The following is a 20,388-nucleotide window of genomic DNA, read 5'->3' as shown; positions in this document are numbered from 1 at the left end:
TCTCCCTCTGCACCCCTGAAAAGACCGTCTGCAGCGGCAGGACTGGTCCTCCCTAAACACTCTGTAAACAAGGGGGCCGGGCCGCCAGCCTCCGGGCCCGGCCGCCGAGGAGAAGTTTCCTCGCCTCAGCTGCACATGGCTTGCAGAACTTTGGCTGGGGCCGCGAGCCCAGGCTGGGTGGGAGCCGCAGCGCCGAGCTGCAGGCGGCGGCAGCAGCGGCGACGGCGACGGCGGCAGAGCAGCAGGAGGCGGAGGCGGGCGGGCAGGGGGGAGGGGAGCGGCTGGGGGGGCGGAGGGGCTCTTGCCGCCACTGCTCTCTCGCCGCCTCTCCCCCCCGGCGGGAGCCGCTCTCAGCCGCTTTGCACTAGTCGCTCCGCTCTCTCGGTCATGTGACCTTAACGTAACCGGACAGGAAAAGCCCCGCCGCCGCCGCCCGCCGCCGCGCCGGAGACACCGACCGCGGCGGCAGCAGCAAGCAGCAGCAGCAGCAGCAACGCGGGGCAGAGGCGGCGGCGGGGACAGTTAGGCCAGGCCGCCCGGCTCTGCCTCCCCCCTCACGCCCCGCCGCGGCCGCCCGCACCGGCGACAGGTAAGCGCGCACCGCCACCGCGTCCCGGGGCCCACGTGCCGCCCCCGGCCCGGGCTCCGGGAAGCAGCAGGGAGGGGCGGGAGCCGCCGGAGCTCGCAAACGGTTCCGGCAGCGGCCGTGGCAACAAAGGCGACGAATGACTCCCGGTCCCGGGGCTCCCGGCGAAGGCAGGCGGCGGGCCCGAGCGCGCGGGGCGCCGGGGCGGGGGCGGCCCCCACGGGGCGGGGGCGGCGACGACGCCTGGCGCCGGGGCCCTAGCCGCCTGACAAAACCATCCCGGCAGCCGGGCGGCGGCGAGTCGCGGCCGCTCCATCCGGGGCTTCGCAGGAGGGGGAGGGGACGGAAGCCGAGAGGGCGGGCGCAAGGGGAGGGGGCGCTCCGCGTTCCGGTCCTAGTCGCCGGTGTCTGCTGCCCGCCGCGGCCAAGGGCGTCCGGAGCGGGCGGCTGCCGGTGAGCGGTCCCGCGCCGGAGCCCCGCCAGGTGGGCCCATCAGGTGCGTACTCGGCCGTCGCCTCCCGCCGGGGTTGTTGTCTTCGCCGCCTCGGCGGCCAGGCCGCGAGCTGCGGAAGTGGGTTTGGGGGAGGGGAGGCAGCAGGGAGGGGGAGGGGAGGGATCCGGTCGGACCGGAGCAGGCCCGGCCTCTCTGGCGCGTCTCCCAGCTGCAGCGGCTCCTACAGCTGCTGTCGCTACTGCTACGGCTCCGCCTCCCGCTCGCGGGCGGGGGCGCGCACGCGCGCTTCCGGCCTCGGGTCTCGCGCTGTCTGCGGCTCTCGCGCGCGCTGCTCCCCTCCCCTCCCCTCCCCCCTCCCGCCCCTCCACCACGCCCCTGGCGCCGGGGCCGTGGCGCCGGCCGGGGCGGTGCGCGCGCGAGGCGTAGGCGTCGGCATTGTGTTGGGCGCCGCGGGACTCGGGGCGCGGGCGCGCGGGCGCGAGCGCGCGGAGCCTAAGGGAGGAGCGAGCGAGCGGCGCGACCCGAGCGCGTTGCTCCCCCTCCCCTGGGCCCCTGGGGCGGGACCCGGACGCCGGTCCTCCCGCTCCGCCCCCTCCCTTGCGGGGCGGGGTCAAGGCCTCCTGGGCGGGTCTTCGCCGCCTAGGGCTGCAATCGGAGCGGCCGCGCCCTCCTCTGCCTGCTGGGCCAGGCTGGGGGAGTCTGAGCCGGGGAGTTAGGGATTTGGCCTGCTGCGGGCGTTAAGCACAAGCTCCCAGACCGTTCGTTCGCAGATCAGACTGCATGCACAATTAGAAGCTGTGTAGGGTGCAAGCTTTCTGTTGCTTTTAGCTGGTAGTGGGTTATAAAGACTCTTCTGCAAACGAGATCGCGTAGCCGAGCAGGAAGAGGAAAAAATCTTGTGCCTGACAGGCTATTTGCTGCGAGAACTTCCCACCCAACTTCTCGAACAACTTGATTACACCTCGGGGAGTCTCCTCTCTCCCAGTCAGTAATTGTTCTTTCCCACCATCATCATACAATACCTTTGGCCTACTTAGCACGAGCGCCTAGATTCTATTCATCTTCAGGGTGTATTGTTTTAATAAAATATGGCATAAAGAGAATGGATTTGCCGGGTGTGATGGCGCACGCCTTTGATCCCAGCACTCGGGAGGCTGGGAGGCAGAGGCAGGCGAATTTCTGAGTTCGAAGCCAGCCTGGTGTACAAAGTGAGTTCCAGGACAGCCAGGGCTACACAGAGAAACCCTGTCTCAAAAAAACAAACCAAAAAAAAAAAAAAAAAAAAAAAAAAAGAGAGAGAGAGAGAGAGAATGGATTTGGGGCTAGCGGAAGAGATGGACTCAATGTGTCTAAATGGTCTGTGTGTCCTTCGTGGTTGACACTGTCTGTATAGACCCTGACCACCAGACCAAGGCACTTGTACAACTAACATTTTATTCTGAGAGTCATGAAATTAGAATACATTTTGCAAGTGTGTTAGTCCTAGAGGCAGGCAGATCTCTGAGTTCCAGGCCAGCTTTGTCTACAGAATGAGTTTCAGGACTACAAACCCTGTTCAAAGAAGGAAAAAACCCTAGGACATTTTAATTCTCATTATTATGGTTTCTTACAAACAGAAAAAAATCAAGTTTGGGGGTGGGGACATTCATAGTAACAGCTTTAGTTTGCTTGGGATATTTGAGACCTTGATAATTTTTAAGAATGTAAATTCTTTTAAGCATGACATTGTTTCTCATTTAGTAAACTTGGGATTCCATGTTTTTTGTTTGTTTGTTTGTTTGTTTTTTCCTAGCCAAGGAACTGGCCAATTGTTGAAAACATCGTATTTTTTTAAAAAACAGGTGGAAAGTGTGACAGAAAGAAGCACTAGTGGGCCTTAGAGACCTTTGTCCCCTGGTTCCTGCCTCCTTGCTCACTTGTAAGAATGTGTCTATAAATGGGGGCAAAACTCCCACCGAAGTACTCCAACATGTCTTAATCATAGAACAAGGGCTGGTAGAGGTTTTTTATGTAAAATTATATAAACTGTACAGTGACTTCCAGATTTTAAATTTCCCAAGACCTTTGTGGCGGCTTGAATAGAATGGTCTTGATAGAGTGTCTATTTGAATGCTTAGTCACCAGGCAGTGACACTATCTGTGAGAATTAGGACTGAGAGGTGTGGCCTTGCTGGAGTAAATCTGCCACCAGAGATGGGGCTTTGAGGTTTCAAAAGTTCATGCCAGGCTCAGGCTGTCTCTGCCTGCAGATCAGGATGTAACTCTCTGCTCCTCTAGTACCACATCTGCCTGCCTTAATGATAATGGACTAGACCTGAAACTGTAAGCAAGCCCACAATTAAATGCTTTCCTTTGTGAGAGTTGCCTGCCTTGGTCATGGTGCCTCTTCACAATAACTGAACAGGGACCAACAAAACCCTACAAAACTCTTTATCACAACACACCCTCAGGAGCTGTGCCTTTTCAACCCATGATTTTTGTTTTGTTTTGGTTTGGTTTTGGTTTTGTTAGTTTTTGAGACAGGGTTTCTCTGTATAGCCCTGGCTGTCCTAGAACTCACTCTGTAGACCAGGCTGGCCTTGAACTCAGAAATCCACCTGCCTCTGCCTCCCAAGTGCTGGGATTAAAGGCGTGCGCCACCACGCCTGGCACCATCAACCCATGATTTGAAGTACCTACTGACTTGCCCCCCACCTGCCTGAGAATTCCTAGAACAGGTAGACAATGAAGAAAACAGCTTAGCATCAGCTTTAGAGTGGAGACTTTGATTGAAGTGTCCCCGGGTCTTCCATCCCTACCCCCAATGCCCTTCCCCTGTAGATGGTGCAGGATGAGGTAGGAGAGGGAAACTGAAGATTCGCTGGCCTGTGGCCAATGGCACTCCTTGGGCCTCCTAACAGGACACTAAGACCCTATCAGGGGATTTCGGAATGATACTAAATGAGACTCCATGAGTCTCAGTGGTAAGATGGTCATAAAGATGTGGGATCTAGCCAGGCACATGCCTGAAATCCCAACACTCCCAAATTGGAGGTTTGAGAGTCAGGATTTCAAGTCTGCCATCATGAACACAGAGAATATGAGGTCTACATGAGACCCCAGAAAAAGAGGGAAGGAGAGAGACAGAAATGGGGGAGGAAGGAGAGAGAGAGACAAGGGTTATGGGGTACAGAACAGAAGAGCAAGTATCAGCCACAGGGCCCTCACTAAGGAACAGCAGCCCAGGTTGACAGGCAAAATTATTTTTTCCTGGTTCAGAGGCCCAGTTCGATGCTGGTGTTACATTCAAACACAAGCCCTCGACCAGTGCACGAGGGATGCACTTGTAACTCTTCAAGAAAACTCAAAAAAAACAAACCAAACCCAAAATGTTTATGTCCTGTTCCTTTAAAATTGTGTGTACATTATAGGTCCTGCACCAGGGAAAGTGTAGAATAATTTCAAAATAATTTTAAAATGTGTGAGTATGCTGACCCAGTCTAGCTGATTATTTTGATTTCTCAATCCCCAAAATGTAAGTATCTCCAGTCCTCGTGAAGCCCATGGTTGAAACAATTTCACTACTGATGCTGATCTTATTTTTCCAGTGTGTTAGCATTGGGAAACTTTCATAGTTCATTGAGCTGATATTTTCCAAATGACCACTAGATAATTATTAAAAAAAAAAAAAGGCATGAGGGCATGGCTTAGCAGGTAGAGGGTACATTCTGCCAGGTCTGTAACCTGAGTCCCACCCTAGAACTCACGAATGGGGGAGGGGGAAGCCTGCACTGTCATCTAACCTCCAAATACTCACAAAGAGACGCAGGCAGGCTGACTTGCTTTTGCACACACACAGGGCATGTGATTTTAAAGCAAGAGGCAAGCTATTTAGGTGATAAAGAGCCATCAAAGAGGGAGGAGGAAGGCGGATGAAGGTGGTAAGGGAGCAAACATTATTAGCACAAGGTGGTCGGTGACATAGCTGTGAAAATGTCATGGAACCTGTTAGTCTTTAGAAACTCATTCCAGTTAAAGTACAGGAGTCTGAATTGAGACCTGGAGGTGGTGTCAAAGGGGAGGTTGTGTTGTCACTTCTGCTGGTGTAATCCTTTGTTGGTTTTGTTTCAGTTGAGCACTGCATAGCTTTTAGAATTGTCACTAGTGTCTCAAGCTTGACTTCTCTGAAATGCAGCGTGTCCCAGTAGTGCAGTAAGTGCTGCTGCATTGTTCTCACCTCTCCTTCTGTAAGTACTACGGAAGAGGAGATGGGAAAGGAAAAGAGATGTATTTCCTACCTCTGACCTCAGTTTCCAAAATATATTGAAATCCAGAGACCAGCATCGCTCGCTCGGGTTTAGTTACTGCCCCACTCACTCTCCCACGTTAACTTTTATGAGTACTAACTGAAAAGACAGCTTTTATCCTGGTAAGTGGGCTAAACGACGTGACCGAAACCATCTTATTTGGAATGGTGCTTCTTCAGCTCCTGACGTACCCCATGCATTAGAGGGTTCGTTCGTTCTTCTTGGTGTAAATAAAATCAAGTGTAAAATCGGGGACCCTGTCAGTGATCTGGAAATGAAGTCTAAGTCGTGTTTAGTGTGTCCTGAGAGCTATTATCTGCCGAAAGGGAGTCGTCTAATCCCAAACACTGCTGGTCCTTTTTCAGTTTCCATACTCAAACTGAAGGAGGAGCTTAGGTTGGCAAATAGACCACAATTATACACACTGCTTGCTCATGTGTCCCTTCAAAGACAATGTTGTCTGGGGACTCTGAGAGCACTTGACAGCTAGGTCTTCAGTGTGTCAAAGTAGGAGAGAGGGCAAAGATAAAAACTAAATCATTGAATATTCTAAACAACCATTTAACTGGCTCTGGAAAATGTTTGTAGTTTTACTTTTGACATGATCTCTGGATTCACTATACACATACAAAGTAGAGAAAGGAGACATTCTATAAACGCCTTCTTAAGAAATGTTCTCTCGACGGGCATGGTGGCGCACACCTTTAATCCCATAACTTGGGAGGCAGAGGCAGGCAGATTTTTGAGTTCTAGGCCAGCCTGGTTTACAGAGTGAGTTCCAGTACAGCCAGGGCTACACAGAGAAACCCTGTCTTGGGAAAAGAGAGAGAGAGAGAGAGAGAGAGAGAGAGAAATGCTCTCTCCACCAAATGTGATGTGCACACCTTTCATCCCAGCACCCACCGAGAAGGAGGTGGAGACAGTAGATCTCTGAGTTTGAGAGCTACCTGGTCAACACAGTGAATTCATTTGGGACCAGCAAGCACTCCATAGAGACCCTGTCTGGAAAGAAAGGAAGGAAGAAAAGAGATGCTCTTTGTCTCCAGTTCCTTACCAGTCACTATTCTAATTTAGGAAAGACACGTTACCTTTTTTTTTTTTACCATGTTGTGCACGTACATAACTTCGTGTGTACAAGTACAGCAGTGCCTGCAAAGCCCAGAAAGAGGTATTAGATCCCCCAGGAACTGTAGTTACAAATGGCTTTGAGCTGCCGTGAGACCCGTACCCAGTTCCTCTGCAAGTGCTGCAGTGCTCTTAAGACACCGCTCAGCAGCCTCGTGTGACTTTTCATAAACAGCTTTTCTTTCTTCTTTTTTAAGTTCTATTTTGTTGTGTTAAGTGGGTGGGGATTTTATTTTTTGTTGTGGAGAAAGTCTCCATTATCAAAGCAGGGCCTTGACCTGGGTTGGAGAATGACAAGGCCTCTGTTACTTCCCCGGTGCTGGAGTTACAGGCATGTACTACCCACACAGGTTTTTATTGGGGGGTCAAACCCAAAGCTTTGTACATTCTAGGCAAGAACTCTGCCAACTGAGTGCTAACCCAAGGCTGCTTGAGGATTCTCTGTATAGGTCTAAATGTACAAGCTCATCGCTGGCTTTGTGACAAGCATTGGTAAAATCTTCTAGAAATGTCCTGTAGAGCGAGGCAGGGCTGCACACAGACCAAACACCACTACACAGAAGGCAACAATCTTGCGCCCTGACTTACGCCACGCCCCTCTGGACCACTCCATACAATCCCGTGACGGCAAGCTGACAATTAAGGCGCCAGCTCCTGAGTCAAGTAGTCTGACTTCTCTGAAGACCTTCAAACATCAATCACCAGACTTCCAGCCCCAGAGCAGGCCGGCCAGAGCTCGGCATCCTGTCCGCGTCATCCTAGAGAACGGAGAGGTCTTGCAAATGCAACATGTTCTTTCCCACCAAACTACGCGGCTGGCCTTATCTCCCACCTAAAACCTACCCAGCCATTCCAGAAAAAAGCCTCCAGGGATTTGACTTCTCCACCCTCCTTCCCCCTAGGCAATGATGCAGACTGGAATCTACCAGATGTCTTTCTAATCCATTCTGTTCTCCGCCCTCCCCCCACCTCTCTCTCTCTCTCTCTCTCTCTCTCTCTCTCTCTCTCTCTCTTTCTGTCCCAACCCTCAGCCCCTCTCTTGTCCAGAGCTGGGACCCTCTCTTGTCCAGAGCTGGGAAGGACTCCCTCACCTTGGTCTTTCCCACTGTGACCCCTTCTCATTGCTGTAAAGATTAGAGCTGAGGTCCTCCACCTCAGTCTGCAACCTTACCCACTTGCATCTTGCCTCTCTGCCTACCATTCCTCTGGGCTCTTAGGAAACTCTAAAGCATTGGCAACAACTTAACATGTAGGGAAACATCACCAGACATTTTTAAATTGAGAAGAGTTTCCAACCTATAGCACACATTAAATGTGATGGGAATATATATATATATATATATATATGCTATATGCTATACTTTTCTCCTAATTTGCCAGGCTAGGTCAGAGCAGAAGGAACCATGGCTGGAGCTGAACCCTCTTCCCTTAACACCCAGTTAGTAGTTTTAGTTTAGCAGATGGTAAACACCATGCTGGACAACCTCTTAGGCACCTAGCAGTGATAGACTCTGCTCTCAGCGAGCATCAGGAGGGCTCAGAACCAGCAGAGCTTGAGTCAGGGCCCACTGTATGAGCACACGAGTTTGAGTGCACACCAGTGTGGATTGAGTGCACACTTCAGTAGACTGCTGTGAAAGCAGCGTTAGCAAGGAAAGGTCCCAGGCTCTACATCCACAGGCCCACCTCACCTTGGTGACCAGAAATGAGGCGGGCCCTGTGTGGAGCTTGTAGAATAAGGCCATGGCAGGCAGCCCTGTGTTCCCTCAAGAGTCCGTAATGACACCAGCACCAAATACCTAGGGAAATGAAGGCTCTTCCATTCCTCAGCCACTCGTCCAGAAATTTCTGAATGACCATCTTGTCTCCCTGAGCAGCGTCCTTAGCTGAAAACAGATGGTTCTGTCTGATTGGTCCTTGATTACCAAACACTGCTGATTCAGCATCCCAGATGTGAGGGTGACAGGTTTGTGATAGAATCTCTGATGATGCTTGGATTTTAGAATACGCTAGACACTTTGTAAAGATCACCAAGCCGACTGTCTTATATCTTGTGTAGCGAGTGCCAGTCTCACGCCCAGATAAGAAAAATCACAGCTTCAAGAGCTGTGTGGGCTACATAAGAACCTGTCTGAGAAATAAATCAAACTATAAAATTATGTAGCGGGTCATGATGGCGCACACCTTTAATCCCAGCACTTGGGTGGTTGGGAGGCAGAGGCAGCCGAATTTCTGAGTTCAAGGCCAGCCTGGTCTACAGAGTGAGTTCCAGGACAACCGGGGCTACACAGAGAAACCCTGTCTCAAAAAAACCAAAAAAAAAAAAAAAAGAAAGAAAGAAAGATCTCTTCCTATCTAGTGGTGCAGTTCTCAACCTTCCTAATGCTGTGTGTGACCTAAGGGGCACAAGATGGCTCAGTGGGCAAAGGCACTTGCTACCAAGGCAGGTGACCTGAGTTGAATCCCCCACATGGAAAGAACTTACTCTCCAAAGTTGTCCTGTTCCCTGCACACAGTGCTGTGTTGTGTGCGCGCACACACACACATACATATACACACTAAATAAGATCAGAAGAAAATAGAAGGCATGGGGGCTCATACCTTTAAACTCAACTCTTGAGAAGCAGAGGCACACGGCAGGAGAGCTCTGTCAGTTCAAGGCCAACTTGGTCTACAATTTTTTACAGGAATTAAATGGATAAAGTTTGTGAAGACACTAGAGTAAACAGAAATAGAGTTAATATATGCATCATGTCATTAAATATTCATATCACAGGAAGTAAAATTAGCAAATTTTTGGAAGGATTCCTCAAAAAGTAGTACTGTGTAAAAAAAAAAAAAAAAAAAAGCCGGGCGTGGGGGCACACACCTTTAATCCCAGCACTGGAGGCAGAGGCAGGCGGATTTCTGAGTTCGAGGCCAGCCTGGTCTACAAAATGAGTTCCAGGACAGCCAGGGCCATACAGAGAAGCCTGTCTCGAAAAACAAAACAAAAAACAAAGCAGTATTGTAACTCTTGGGTGGTGTGGCTTAGTTGGAGCATGCTCACTTACTAACATGTGCAGAGTCCTAACTTTCTCCCCAGAACTGAGGTGGGGGAGTGTGCTAATATATATAGTATATATGCAGGGGGGCAGCTTGTATATTTGTATGTCCATACAATTTTACTGTTACATACTATTTCAATCTTTTATAACAAGTATACATACTTAAAATTATTTTTAAAAAATAGTATCTCTTAATTTAAACCAAATAGCAATGCCAATCCTTAAGAGACTGAGGGAAGCCAGGCGGTGGTGGCGCACGCCTTTAATCCCAGCACTCGGAAGGCAGAGGCAGGTGGATTTCTGAGTTCCAGGACAGCCAGAGCTACACAGAGAAACCCTGTCTTAAACCCCCCCCCCCCCAAAAAAAAGAGTTTTTGTCAGGCTGGGCAGTGGTAGCGCATTCCTTTAATCCCAGGGCCATTTCAGAAATCATAGGAACTCATGTCATAATCTCAGGGTAAACTTATGGTTTGGGTTTTTGTTTTGTTTTTTAATGAAACTTAAGTCAGCCAAACAGCAGAGTGTTTTTTTGTTTTGTTTTGTTTTTACAGTCTTGCATTCTGAAGTGTACTGACAACCTAGAGAGAGAGTAACCTGCTACTGAGATGCTGAGGCAGTATGGCGCAAACACTAAATCACGGGTCTGGATTAAACTGCACATTTCTATAAGAAGCAGACGCTGCAGCTTATAACTTGAAGTGGCCACACACCTGAGCTGAGGCGCTTTGGGCATTACCTTTGCTACAGGAAGCACTCCTGCAATACATCCCAAGCAGGGTTGCGGTGAAGCGCTGGCATGCGACACTTCAGATCTACCACATGGCTAATGTCACACAATTGGCTGCTGCGTTGAGAAACACTCTGCTCTTGGCAGTTTTTCATGTCCTACACATTCAGTTAGGAGACACTGTATGGGCCAGGCTGTACCATATCCCACTCAAATACTTGTCATTGTGACATTGACACTTGTCATCTGTGGACGTCTCTGTTACCACAGGTGTCCTTGTTCCCTTTGTAGCAATACCTACCTGCTTCCCCCTCACTAATGCAAGTCTGTTCTCCATTTCTCTGAATTCCCTGGCTATTCTATCAAAGAACGCATCAGTGAGTTTTGTGCTTAGTCGGTTTTTGGTGAGCATAATTCACTCTTGTATCATTTGTCTGCAATAGCTGATTCGTTTTGGTTTTGTTTTGTTCTGGAAACAGTGTCTCAGTGTAGCCCAGGCTGGCCTCACAGCCCCAGTCCTCAGCCTTCTGAATGCTGGAATCAGTGTGCTGGCCACCAAGGCCAGCTATGGTTCATCTCTTCCAATGACTTAAGTGGTTCATGCCGCAGCTGGCTTGTTTCTGGTAAAATCACTACAGCCGTCAGTTTTGTATAGAAGTACATTTCATTTCTTGGAATACATATATCAGAATAGCCACTGAGCTGTATTTAGTCCCCAGGCTGTGTGACATCCCACAATCCCAGCAACAGGGAGAGCCAGTTCCTCTGTGTCCTCAACAGCATGCCCTGAGCACTGTAGCCTCTTACCCCTCCTTCCCCTTTGGTGACCACTTTAGGCCCATCCATCATGCTTACTTCCCAGTTTGTTTTTGTGTATTGAGTTTCAGAGTTTTTTCCTTACTTTCCGAGCACTGACCCTCTGAGGAGTTGCAAAGTTCCAGATGTTTTCTCCTAGTCCTTAGCTATCTGTCCATCCTTAGCAGAACACTTCCCAGAGACACTTGTAATTGTACCTCTTCCCCCTTCTGTAGATCCCTAAGGTTTGTTTGTTTTTTTTTTTTTTTTTTTTCTAAAATCCTTTTGTTGTGTGCCTTATGCTTAAGGCCAGGAATCATTTTTAGTGTGTTTGTGTGAAAGTGTGAGACTTATTCAAGGCTCTTTCTTGCCTTCGGAGGTTCAGCTGGTCCAGCACTGTGTATGAGAGTTAAGTATGCAGCCCTTGTCAAAGGATCCATCCTGCATCCTCCTGTGGGCCAGCCCCATCTCAGGGTCTCTTCCTGGAGTTCTGCTGCTGCCACATCTTGGGTTGAGGGAAGAGGCCTGATTTTCCCACCTGTTGGTTCTTATCTGAAGGCACTGTACTTCCTCTGTTAGCCTCTCCACATCTTTTCCAACAATCTTGTCTGTCTACAGAAAGAAGTCTTACAGAAGATTTGAGATTTAGCACTTTGTATTTTTCACACAGAACTCCTATCCAGCAACTGGTAGTTTACCCGTGTACTCCATTATTTGGATTGTGGTGGTGGTGTTTCTCATTTCCATGTTCAATGCTAGTATATGGACTCACCATTAGGTTTGGGAGCTTTGGTTTTTGATGCATTTTACACCTTACCAGATGAATGTATTAGTTATGGAGACTTTTGTATAGATTCCTTGGGCTCTGTACATTGCAGGCTTGCTTCTTCTCTTTCTGGCTATAGACTTTGATTTCTGTCTTGCTTTCTACCTGGCACTCTAGGTGCTGCTGGTGAGGACCACGCACTCTAAGCCTTGCTCTGCCTCTTGGGGAGATGGATGCTCACCCCTGCCGTGGGCTCTCCTGGTGTGTGAGGGAGGGATGGATCCCTGAGCCTGCCACTCACAGTAAACACTGCAGTCCTCAGGACTTTGGTAGGGTGACTGACTGCTGTAAAGAGGAGAATCTGAAGTAGAAGCATTCAAATTTAAATTTGAACTCCTTTGCCTTCCCAGGAGGCCTGGGGCAGCTTACTTACAAGTCTCAAAATCCATTTCCTCTTCCACAAAAGGAAGGCAGCTCCATTGCTAATGGATATGCAAGGCTTTGTGGGGCTCCTGTAGTAGAGGAGGAGTCTTGGTGAAAGACTGGGCAGAATCATTAGTGTTAGCCGGCAGTGGTGGTGCAGGCCTTTAATCCCAGCTCTTGGGAGGCAGAGGCAGGTGGCTTTCCTTTCCAAGGACAGCCAGGGCTACACAGGAAAAAAAAAGAAAAAAGAGAGAGAGAGAATCATTAGTGTTTGCCTTGGGGATCCTTTAAGAACTGAAACTTGGTGGTGTTCTGCCTGGGTTTATTTCCAGCCTCAGCAGGTTCCTCCTCCTGACTTGCCCAAGATGACATCGCCTGACAGTAGCGGGTCCTGTTCCAGGGACTGTTGAGCTAATGAAATGAATTGATGTATGTTCATCATGTTTAACGGGGCCCGACATGTTAGCTGTGAACATTACTGTAACATTAGAGACACATTCTTATTTGTGGAACACCTTTCTTAAAAATAAAATTGTTTACTTTGCAGATTTTTTTAAAAATGGATTTGACCAACCATGGACTTATTCTACTGCAGCAGTTAAACGCTCAGCGAGAGTTTGGTTTCCTGTGTGACTGCACGGTTGCAATCGGCGATGTGTACTTCAAGGCACACAAATCAGTTCTCGCTTCATTCTCCAATTACTTTAAGATGTTGTTTGTCCATCAGACCAGGTAACTAAAGTGCTTGATAATAATCTAAGGGCTGTCGACCTCCTGATGCTGGGCCCCTCTTCCCACTGTCTGCTTCATTCAGACCGTGGGTCTCTCTGCCTCTCCAGGATGTAGGCACCCCCCCCCCCACGCCCTTGTTACCCCACTGTCCCCTGCCTTTCTTGGTTACTAATACTTTCATTAGCACTTGAGAACCACCTACCTTAACCTGGCCCCACGAAGCCCCTTGCCCTCCAAACTGCCTTCCTGAGTCTCACCCATGATTGGCCAGGAGATCTCAGTGAACCCTGTCAGTGAGCCCTCCTGCTCTTTCAGGCCCAATCTCCTGGTTCCCCTTTACTTAGTTTCAAATGAGGAGCTGAAAAGTACAAACTTCCTGTTCCCTCTTTTCTTTTCTTTCCTTTCCTTTCCTTTTTTTTTAAGATTTATTTATTTATTATATGTAAATGCACTGTAGCTGTCTTCAGACACTCCAGAAGAGGGCATCACATCTCATCATGGATGGTTGTGAGCCATCATGTGGTTGCTGGGATTTGAACTCACGACCTTCAGAAGAGTAGTCAGCACTCTTAACCACTGAGCCATGTCTCCAGCCCCTGTTCCCTCTTTTCTAATGCAGAATTTCTGTCTTTGCTGGGTTTTTTTTTGGTTGTTTTTGTTTTGTTTTTATTTCTCCTAACTATTTTAGGGAAAAGAATCTCTAGGTACATGAGGAAAATAAATCTCCCCTCTCCCTTATCCCCTTCCTTCCACCTCTCCATCTTACTCTGCTCTTCACCAGCCTCATCCCTCACCCCACCCCCACTGCCTGCCCAGTTTGGGCGGAAGACTGCCCTTGACCTGACCAGCAGGGAATACTGGCTGACTCTCTGTTCTCCTTGAACCTTCTTTAAAGGGCATCTGTGCCTCTAACAGCTCTGCTCATCCCACACTCTTCCTGTCCACTGCGCTTTGGTTTCCTCTCTTCCACTGCAGTCAAGTTCCAAAGGACTCCTCTCCACCAGAACACTGCCCTCCTGCAGGCAGGCAGGCAGGCCATGCTCCTGTTCTCCTCAGCCCTCACTGTGACCTAATGTCCTTTGTTCTTTCTGGGGTCTGGGGGCACCGGCCTGGGGCCTCCTGAGCCCCTGCTGTCTTTGCACATTGTCTGTGGTGGCCAGGTCATCTTCTCCCTTTCCTTGGCTGGTAGAAGCTTGTTAGTCTCAGGTCTAGCCTCCATCTTCCTAGCTACAGGAGCCCGCCCTGGCTGCCTGATGGTCATTTAGACCTGAGTGCCCTCACTCTGTTTTTCTCATTGTGCATGAATAAAACTGAACTAAAAGGCTCTCTCCAAAAAGACTCTTGGCTTGCCCATTTTCATCTTCGAGTAACCCAGGCTTCAGATCTATTTCAGATCCTATCTCACCGATCCTAGGCCATAGCTCTTCAACACATGTCCCGGTGCCCTGTCGTTGCTTGCTCACTCCCATTTGTAAGCATCCATTGCCCACATCACTGTCGGGTTAGTATCCCTAAAGAGTACTTGGAATGAGGTGAGCCTTTGTCCATAACTTCCCACAGTGGCGCACTATCCACGGTCCACCCCTGACTTTCTCTGTCCTTGCCCTCATCCTAGTCAAGTGGACAAAATCCTCAAGGATGACTGTCGTGCCTCCTCAGGAGCTCTGCGTTCACCTAAATTGCTCTCTGTGCACTCCCCCTCCGCTCTCTTGAAAATCGCCATCTGTAGACTTGCCCCTTCCTGCTTACAGTGGCAAAGCAGAGAGGTTTACAGATCTACTACACCACCACTGAGGATGGCTGAGGCATCAAATGGTAAACATCCATCAACACACTGTCCCAGAGCACTGGGAATGAGTCCTTGAGAGGTCACATGACATGTGGGAGGGGACATGGGAGGCTGAGGCAGGAAAATTGTCAGGTCCAGACTAGCGAAGACCCTATCTCAAAAGAAATTCATAATTATATTCACCAAAAATGTTATATGCTGCATCTAATCTCAACCCAGTAAACTAATTGATGTTGAAAAAGAAATGCCTTTAATTTGGAAATGTAAAAGACAATGTAATGGGTTGGGGTTTTTTTGTTTGGTTGGTTTTTTTTTTTTTTTTTTTTTTTATTTATTCGAGACAGGGTTTCTCTGTGTAGTCCTGGCTGTCCTGGAACTCACTCTGTAGACCAGGCTGGCCTCAAACTCAGAAATCCGCCTGCCTCTGCCNCCTGGAACTCACTCTGTAGACCAGGCTGGCCTCAAACTCAGAAATCCGCCTGCCTCTGCCTCCCGAGTGCTGGGATTAAAGGCGTGCACCACCACGCCCGGCTGAGCAGCATGCTTTTAAGCAGCTCTTCCAGCCTCCTGGCAGAGGCGCCCGCCTGATCTATCTCTAGGCAAAGATGGAAAGGTGCTGTCCTTCAGTCACCACTAGGTGTCTCTATCTTTTCTCTGTAGAATAAACGCTGAAAATTCAAATTTACTGCCGAGTGTGGTGGCCTGTGCCTTTCTTTAATCTAGAGATCCAAGGGCAGTGGCAGGTGGGTCACTGTGAGTTCAAGACTGGCCTCGTGTTCATATTGAGACCCTGTCTCCCACTTTAAAACTAGAATTCCTGACAGTGGGATTACTGTTTGTGTTGTGCTAGCACTCCCTTTGCCCTTCTCCCACCTGGCAGATGTGTGCGCCTCGAAGCTTAGGTGGGACTACTTGTGTGTGTTGTAGAGGAAAAGTGACAGTCAGGCCCCATCATGTTGAGTGGATAGGAAGAAAGAACAGTCCAACCAGTCCCCCAGGAAAAGGAGCCCAGGATTCCAGTAGCTGAAACAGTACAGAAGAAACTACATATATGTGTGTGCACATGTGCTGGCTGGGCTACCCTGGAGACTCCCAGCTTCCTGCCCATAGTATTCTGCCAGTGTTGCCAAGCCCAGGAGCTCAGCTCTTACTGCGGTGTATGTAGTGATGGCTTCCCAGGTCTGTCCTTGCATCATCAGGAACTATAAACACTTGTTTAAGTTGTAGAGGCTTACTGTCAGTAACGACTTCCAGGCAATCAACAGACTGGGCCATCTGACCACAGTGAGCAACTGCAAAGCCTGCAGAAAGGGGCTCAGCTGGGTAGGACGGGGATACAGGGGCTCAGCTGGGCAGGACCGGGAACGCTGGAAGGGAGCCCCGGCTGGACTTCCCTTCCCTTGAGGACCACATCTGTCTCCTGAAGAAATGCGCATCTCTGGCCTTGGTCTCTGAGTTCCTGGGCCTCTGCCTGATGATGCCAGTGGCACCTCGAATCTTTAGTTCCAGTGCTGGGAAGCAGGAGGTGGGTCTCTGTGAGTTCCAGGCCAGCCAGATCCATACCTGGAAACCTTGTGTCAGTCAGCGTGAGAGAGAAAAGACGAAGTAAAGATAGGAACTAACAATCTTTGTCTTTTTTTTTATTTTAAGAAACCGCATTAGGCTTGCATTTCCCATACCTGGGTGCTGGGTTTTATGCTTGACTCTGACATTTTGTAGTTAAGTGTGTGGAGTCTTAAGTCTTCACAGAATACACACTGTGCTGCCCATCGAGTGATAGAGCTATCCCACCAGAAGCCTAGAAGTCGATCTTAACATCACGTTAGCCTTTTCTCTGTTTTTCTTTTTTCTTTTCCTTTGTCTTGCACTGTAGCTAGGCTGGCCTTGAAGTTCAGACAATCCTCCTGCCTCATCCCTCTGAGTGCTGAGATTATATATCATGCCTAGCTCATCTATTTTTATTTTAGTAAAATAAAATGTTAAATTTAGAAGATGGGGTATGCCATTAATATTTTAGCATGGTGAGAGATAATTGATTTAAACAGTGAACATAATTGCTAAACCTGCCAAAAATACTTTAATGACAAGAAGTTATATAATGAAAATTATTATAAATTCTAAGGACATTCAAGGGAACTGTTTCCAAAATGCTTAGAATATATATACTTCGTGGGTGATCTTGTATGCCTCCTCCTGTTCAGAGATATGTATCTCCTTGGCCTCTGGAGATGTGAGAAGTTCTCAGTTGTGATGGTCTGAGGAGGGTCCCCACTTCTTCTTTCACTCTAAGCTCTGAAGCATCCTATAGGGGACACCGCTTCTGAAGTGACCTTAGTCTAAAAGGTAGACAGCTGGCTGAGCCACCATGCCTGCAGGTGCTTTACTGCTTATCAGAGGAGGCTGATCAGGCACAGCATGTGCCCCACAGCTGCTCTGGGGGACCTCCGTGTGGCTTTGGAATTAAGCAGGCCTAGCCCCACCACTCTCCAACCCTAAAGTGCACCGTGAGCCCTACCGCCTGTAAAGGAAGCATTACCGGTGGTTACTGGAAAGGCTATAAAGCCCACGGCAGGACACAGGACGCTTGGCGAGGCCTCCCTCAAGGTGGTGGGAAGGTGTCGTAACTCAGAGAGGCCCTGCTCATCTGCACTGCTGTGCTACCAACCCCTCCCGTGTCCCGTGTCACGTGTCACAGCTTTAAAGGCTTCGAATCACAGTAGTTCTTTTCCTTACCTTACTTGTTCTGCTGAGCTCTGAACTGGGTCTGTGACTAAGCTCAGTCAGCGTGGTCATTTGTTTTCGAGGGTCTGAGCTGTTCTCCAGGCTTCAGTTCAGTCAGAGGCTGCTGTTTCCTCATGGATCTCTACTTTCTTTCAGTGAATGCGTCCGCCTGAAGCCCACTGACATCCAGCCTGACATATTCAGCTATCTGCTCCACCTGATGTACACCGGGAAGATGGCCCCACAGCTCATCGACCCTGTGAGGCTGGAGCAAGGGATCAAATTCCTTCACGCATACCCCCTCATCCAGGAAGCCAGCCTTGCCAGCCAAGGCAGCTTTTCCCACCCCGAGCAAGTCTTCCCTCTGGCCTCATCCTTGTACGGCATTCAGATTGCAGACCATCAGCTGAGACAAGCCACCAAGATGAATTTAGGGCCTGAGAAACTTGGGCGGGAGCCTAGGCCACAGGCATCCAGGATGAACCAGGAGCCTATACCAGAGACCTCGCAGCTGTCCCAGCTGACTTCAAACCTAGCCCAGGTGAATCGGACAAATATAACTCCCGCAGACCCCCTGCAGACCTCGCTGTCACCTGAACTTGTCTCCACACCTGTGCCTCCCCCTCCTCCTGGGGAGGAGACCAACCTAGAGGCCTCTTCCTCTGACGAGCAGCCATCATCCCTCACGATCGCCCACGTGAAGCCAAGCATCATGAAGAGGAATGGAAGCTTCCCCAAGTACTACGCCTGCCACCTGTGCGGCCGTCGCTTCACGCTGCGCAGCAGCCTGCGGGAGCACCTGCAGATCCACACCGGGGTGCCCTTCACTGCGGGCCCACCAGGGGAAGGCCGTGGGCCCCTGTCGCTCTGCAGCAATGCGGCCGACCTGGGCAAGGATGCTCTGGAAGTACCGGAGGCGGGGATGATCAGCGACAGCGAGCTGCAGCACATCTCCGACTCCCCCATCATCGATGGGCAGCAACAGTCGGAGACACCACCGCCCTCAGACATTGCAGACATCGACAACCTGGAGCAGGCAGACCAAGAGAGGGAAGTGAAGAGGCGCAAGTATGAGTGTACGATCTGCGGCCGCAAGTTCATCCAGAAAAGCCACTGGCGTGAGCACATGTACATTCACACGGGCAAACCCTTCAAGTGCAGCACCTGTGACAAGAGCTTCTGTAGGGCCAACCAGGCCGCACGCCACGTGTGCCTCAACCAGAGCATTGACACCTATACCATGGTGGACAAGCAGACACTGGAGCTCTGCACGTTCGAGGAAGGCAGCCAGATGGACAATATGCTGGTGCAGGCCAACAAGCCCTACAAGTGCAACCTGTGTGACAAGACGTTCTCCACACCCAATGAGGTGGTCAAACACTCCTGCCAGAACCAGAACTCAGACGTGTTCGCCCTGGACGAGGGACGGTCAGTCCTGCTTGGCAGTGGGGACTCAGAAGTAACTGAACCTGACCACCCCGTGTTAGCGTCCATTAAAAAGGAACAGGAAACTGTGTTACTAGACTGAATGTTACTTGTGTTTTTAAAAACTGTCATTTTTACAAAGAATCTTCTCCTCTATTCGGGACAGTTTCTCCATGGCATGATACAAATGGGCCCCAGCTCTTTCCCGCCCCCTTCTCCCAGCCCCATCTCTGTAAGGCTTTGTGCATTATAATCCTGGACTATATTTACTTTAATTCAGGGGATATTGGAAGGATAATGGTCAGTAGTACTTATAAAGAAATAGGTTTTGAGAAGTTTTAGATTATTTTAAAAACCTACTTGGAATTAATTAAGAGTATATAATAAAACAACTAGAATATAATTTGGTAAGCTAAAATTATGACTGTCCCTGGGTAATAAGTCTTCCTTCTCAAAGAAACAAAGTCAGAAAATACAGCATGCTTCTTAGAGATAAAGCTGGGCACTGCTATGCAAATCTAGAAGGTGTGGGGAAACTTTAAACCCGAGAGAATGTTTTTCATATTTGTCCTCTAGGTGTCTGATTTCAGAATGTATCTATCCTTTGAGATTATGTCCAGCTAAGGAAAATCACTAGTTAAGAGAACTGCTTTAACACATGCAAAAGAGTAATAATGTGATGGCAATCTTCATTTTTGGATAAAACCTGATGGGCTATGAATTTGTATGTGAGCAAACGCATATGGATACTTGCTACAGGCAAAGGGATTGGTGCGCATGCCTTACCCCATGGCTGGCCTCTTTCCAAGATGAACAAGAAGATGCTGTGTTTCGGTTCCTGACACACTTGTTTTAAAATGAGATTTGAAAACGTGATCCTGTAAATGTCTTTCTGAACAGCAATGGCCAATGGTGAGCTTGTGTGTGAGCCAGCTAGCCAACTGCCTGTAAATCAGTTGTGTGCCCTGCAGTGACGCACCACACAATGCAAGTTGTGAGCCGAAAGTATAACTTTAATGAGGGTTAAAGTTGATGCTGCCTGGGCGCCAGTTGGGATGGGAGCAGGAGGATTAGGAGTTTGAGGCCAGCCTGGGCCAAGACCTTGTCCAAAAAATAAAAAATAAAAAAAATGCAATGCCCATAGTTCACTGGTGACATCTACTAAAGCATCAAAAATAACAAATCAGGACACAAAATCTTTTTGGAGGAAAAAAAACCACAATTGATTTTGTTGTATATCCTCCAGTTTTTGTTAACACCTGAAATTTTCCCCAGTGGCCTAACAGCATGAAAAGCTGTCCATTAATCTTCCCTTGGGCCAATAAGAAAGTGGTCTCCCAGGANGCAACGGAGCCAGAAGTGAGGACTAAGGGGCAGGGTGAGGGTAGTGCATAGCTNTACCCTACGTGTATGTTAGAAACTGAATATCCCACCATCCTCTTATATGTATAGTTGAGTTCTAAGATTTGTAAGTTTTTATACATCCTTTCATTGAATAAACATTTAATTAAA

At 49.1% G+C, this 20,388-nt stretch overlaps 1 protein-coding gene across 2 annotated transcripts; it reads left to right on the top strand.

Moving 5' to 3' along the window:
• Positions 1-287: 287 nt before the first annotated feature.
• Positions 288-20,388, top strand: Zbtb2 (zinc finger and BTB domain containing 2). 2 transcript variants are annotated; one of them, XM_021174608.2, is made up of 3 exons: positions 288-589; positions 12,757-12,941; positions 17,608-20,388. In XM_021174608.2, the coding sequence occupies exons 2-3, from the start codon at positions 12,769-12,771 to the stop codon at positions 18,977-18,979; spliced, it is 1,545 nt and encodes a 514-aa protein (XP_021030267.1). In that variant the 5' UTR covers positions 288-589; positions 12,757-12,768; the 3' UTR covers positions 18,980-20,388. The 2 variants fall into 2 exon arrangements, with proteins under 2 accessions (XP_021030267.1, XP_021030266.1); XM_021174607.2 differs by lacking the exon at positions 288-589 and adding an exon at positions 847-1,082.

This window comes from Mus caroli, chromosome 10 (genome assembly GCF_900094665.2).
Source record: "Mus caroli chromosome 10, CAROLI_EIJ_v1.1, whole genome shotgun sequence".
In the NCBI taxonomy this organism is placed as follows: domain Eukaryota; kingdom Metazoa; phylum Chordata; class Mammalia; order Rodentia; family Muridae; genus Mus; species Mus caroli.
The sequence above is the reverse complement of the archived record's forward strand: the minus strand, read 5'-3'. Positions and strand labels throughout refer to the sequence as shown.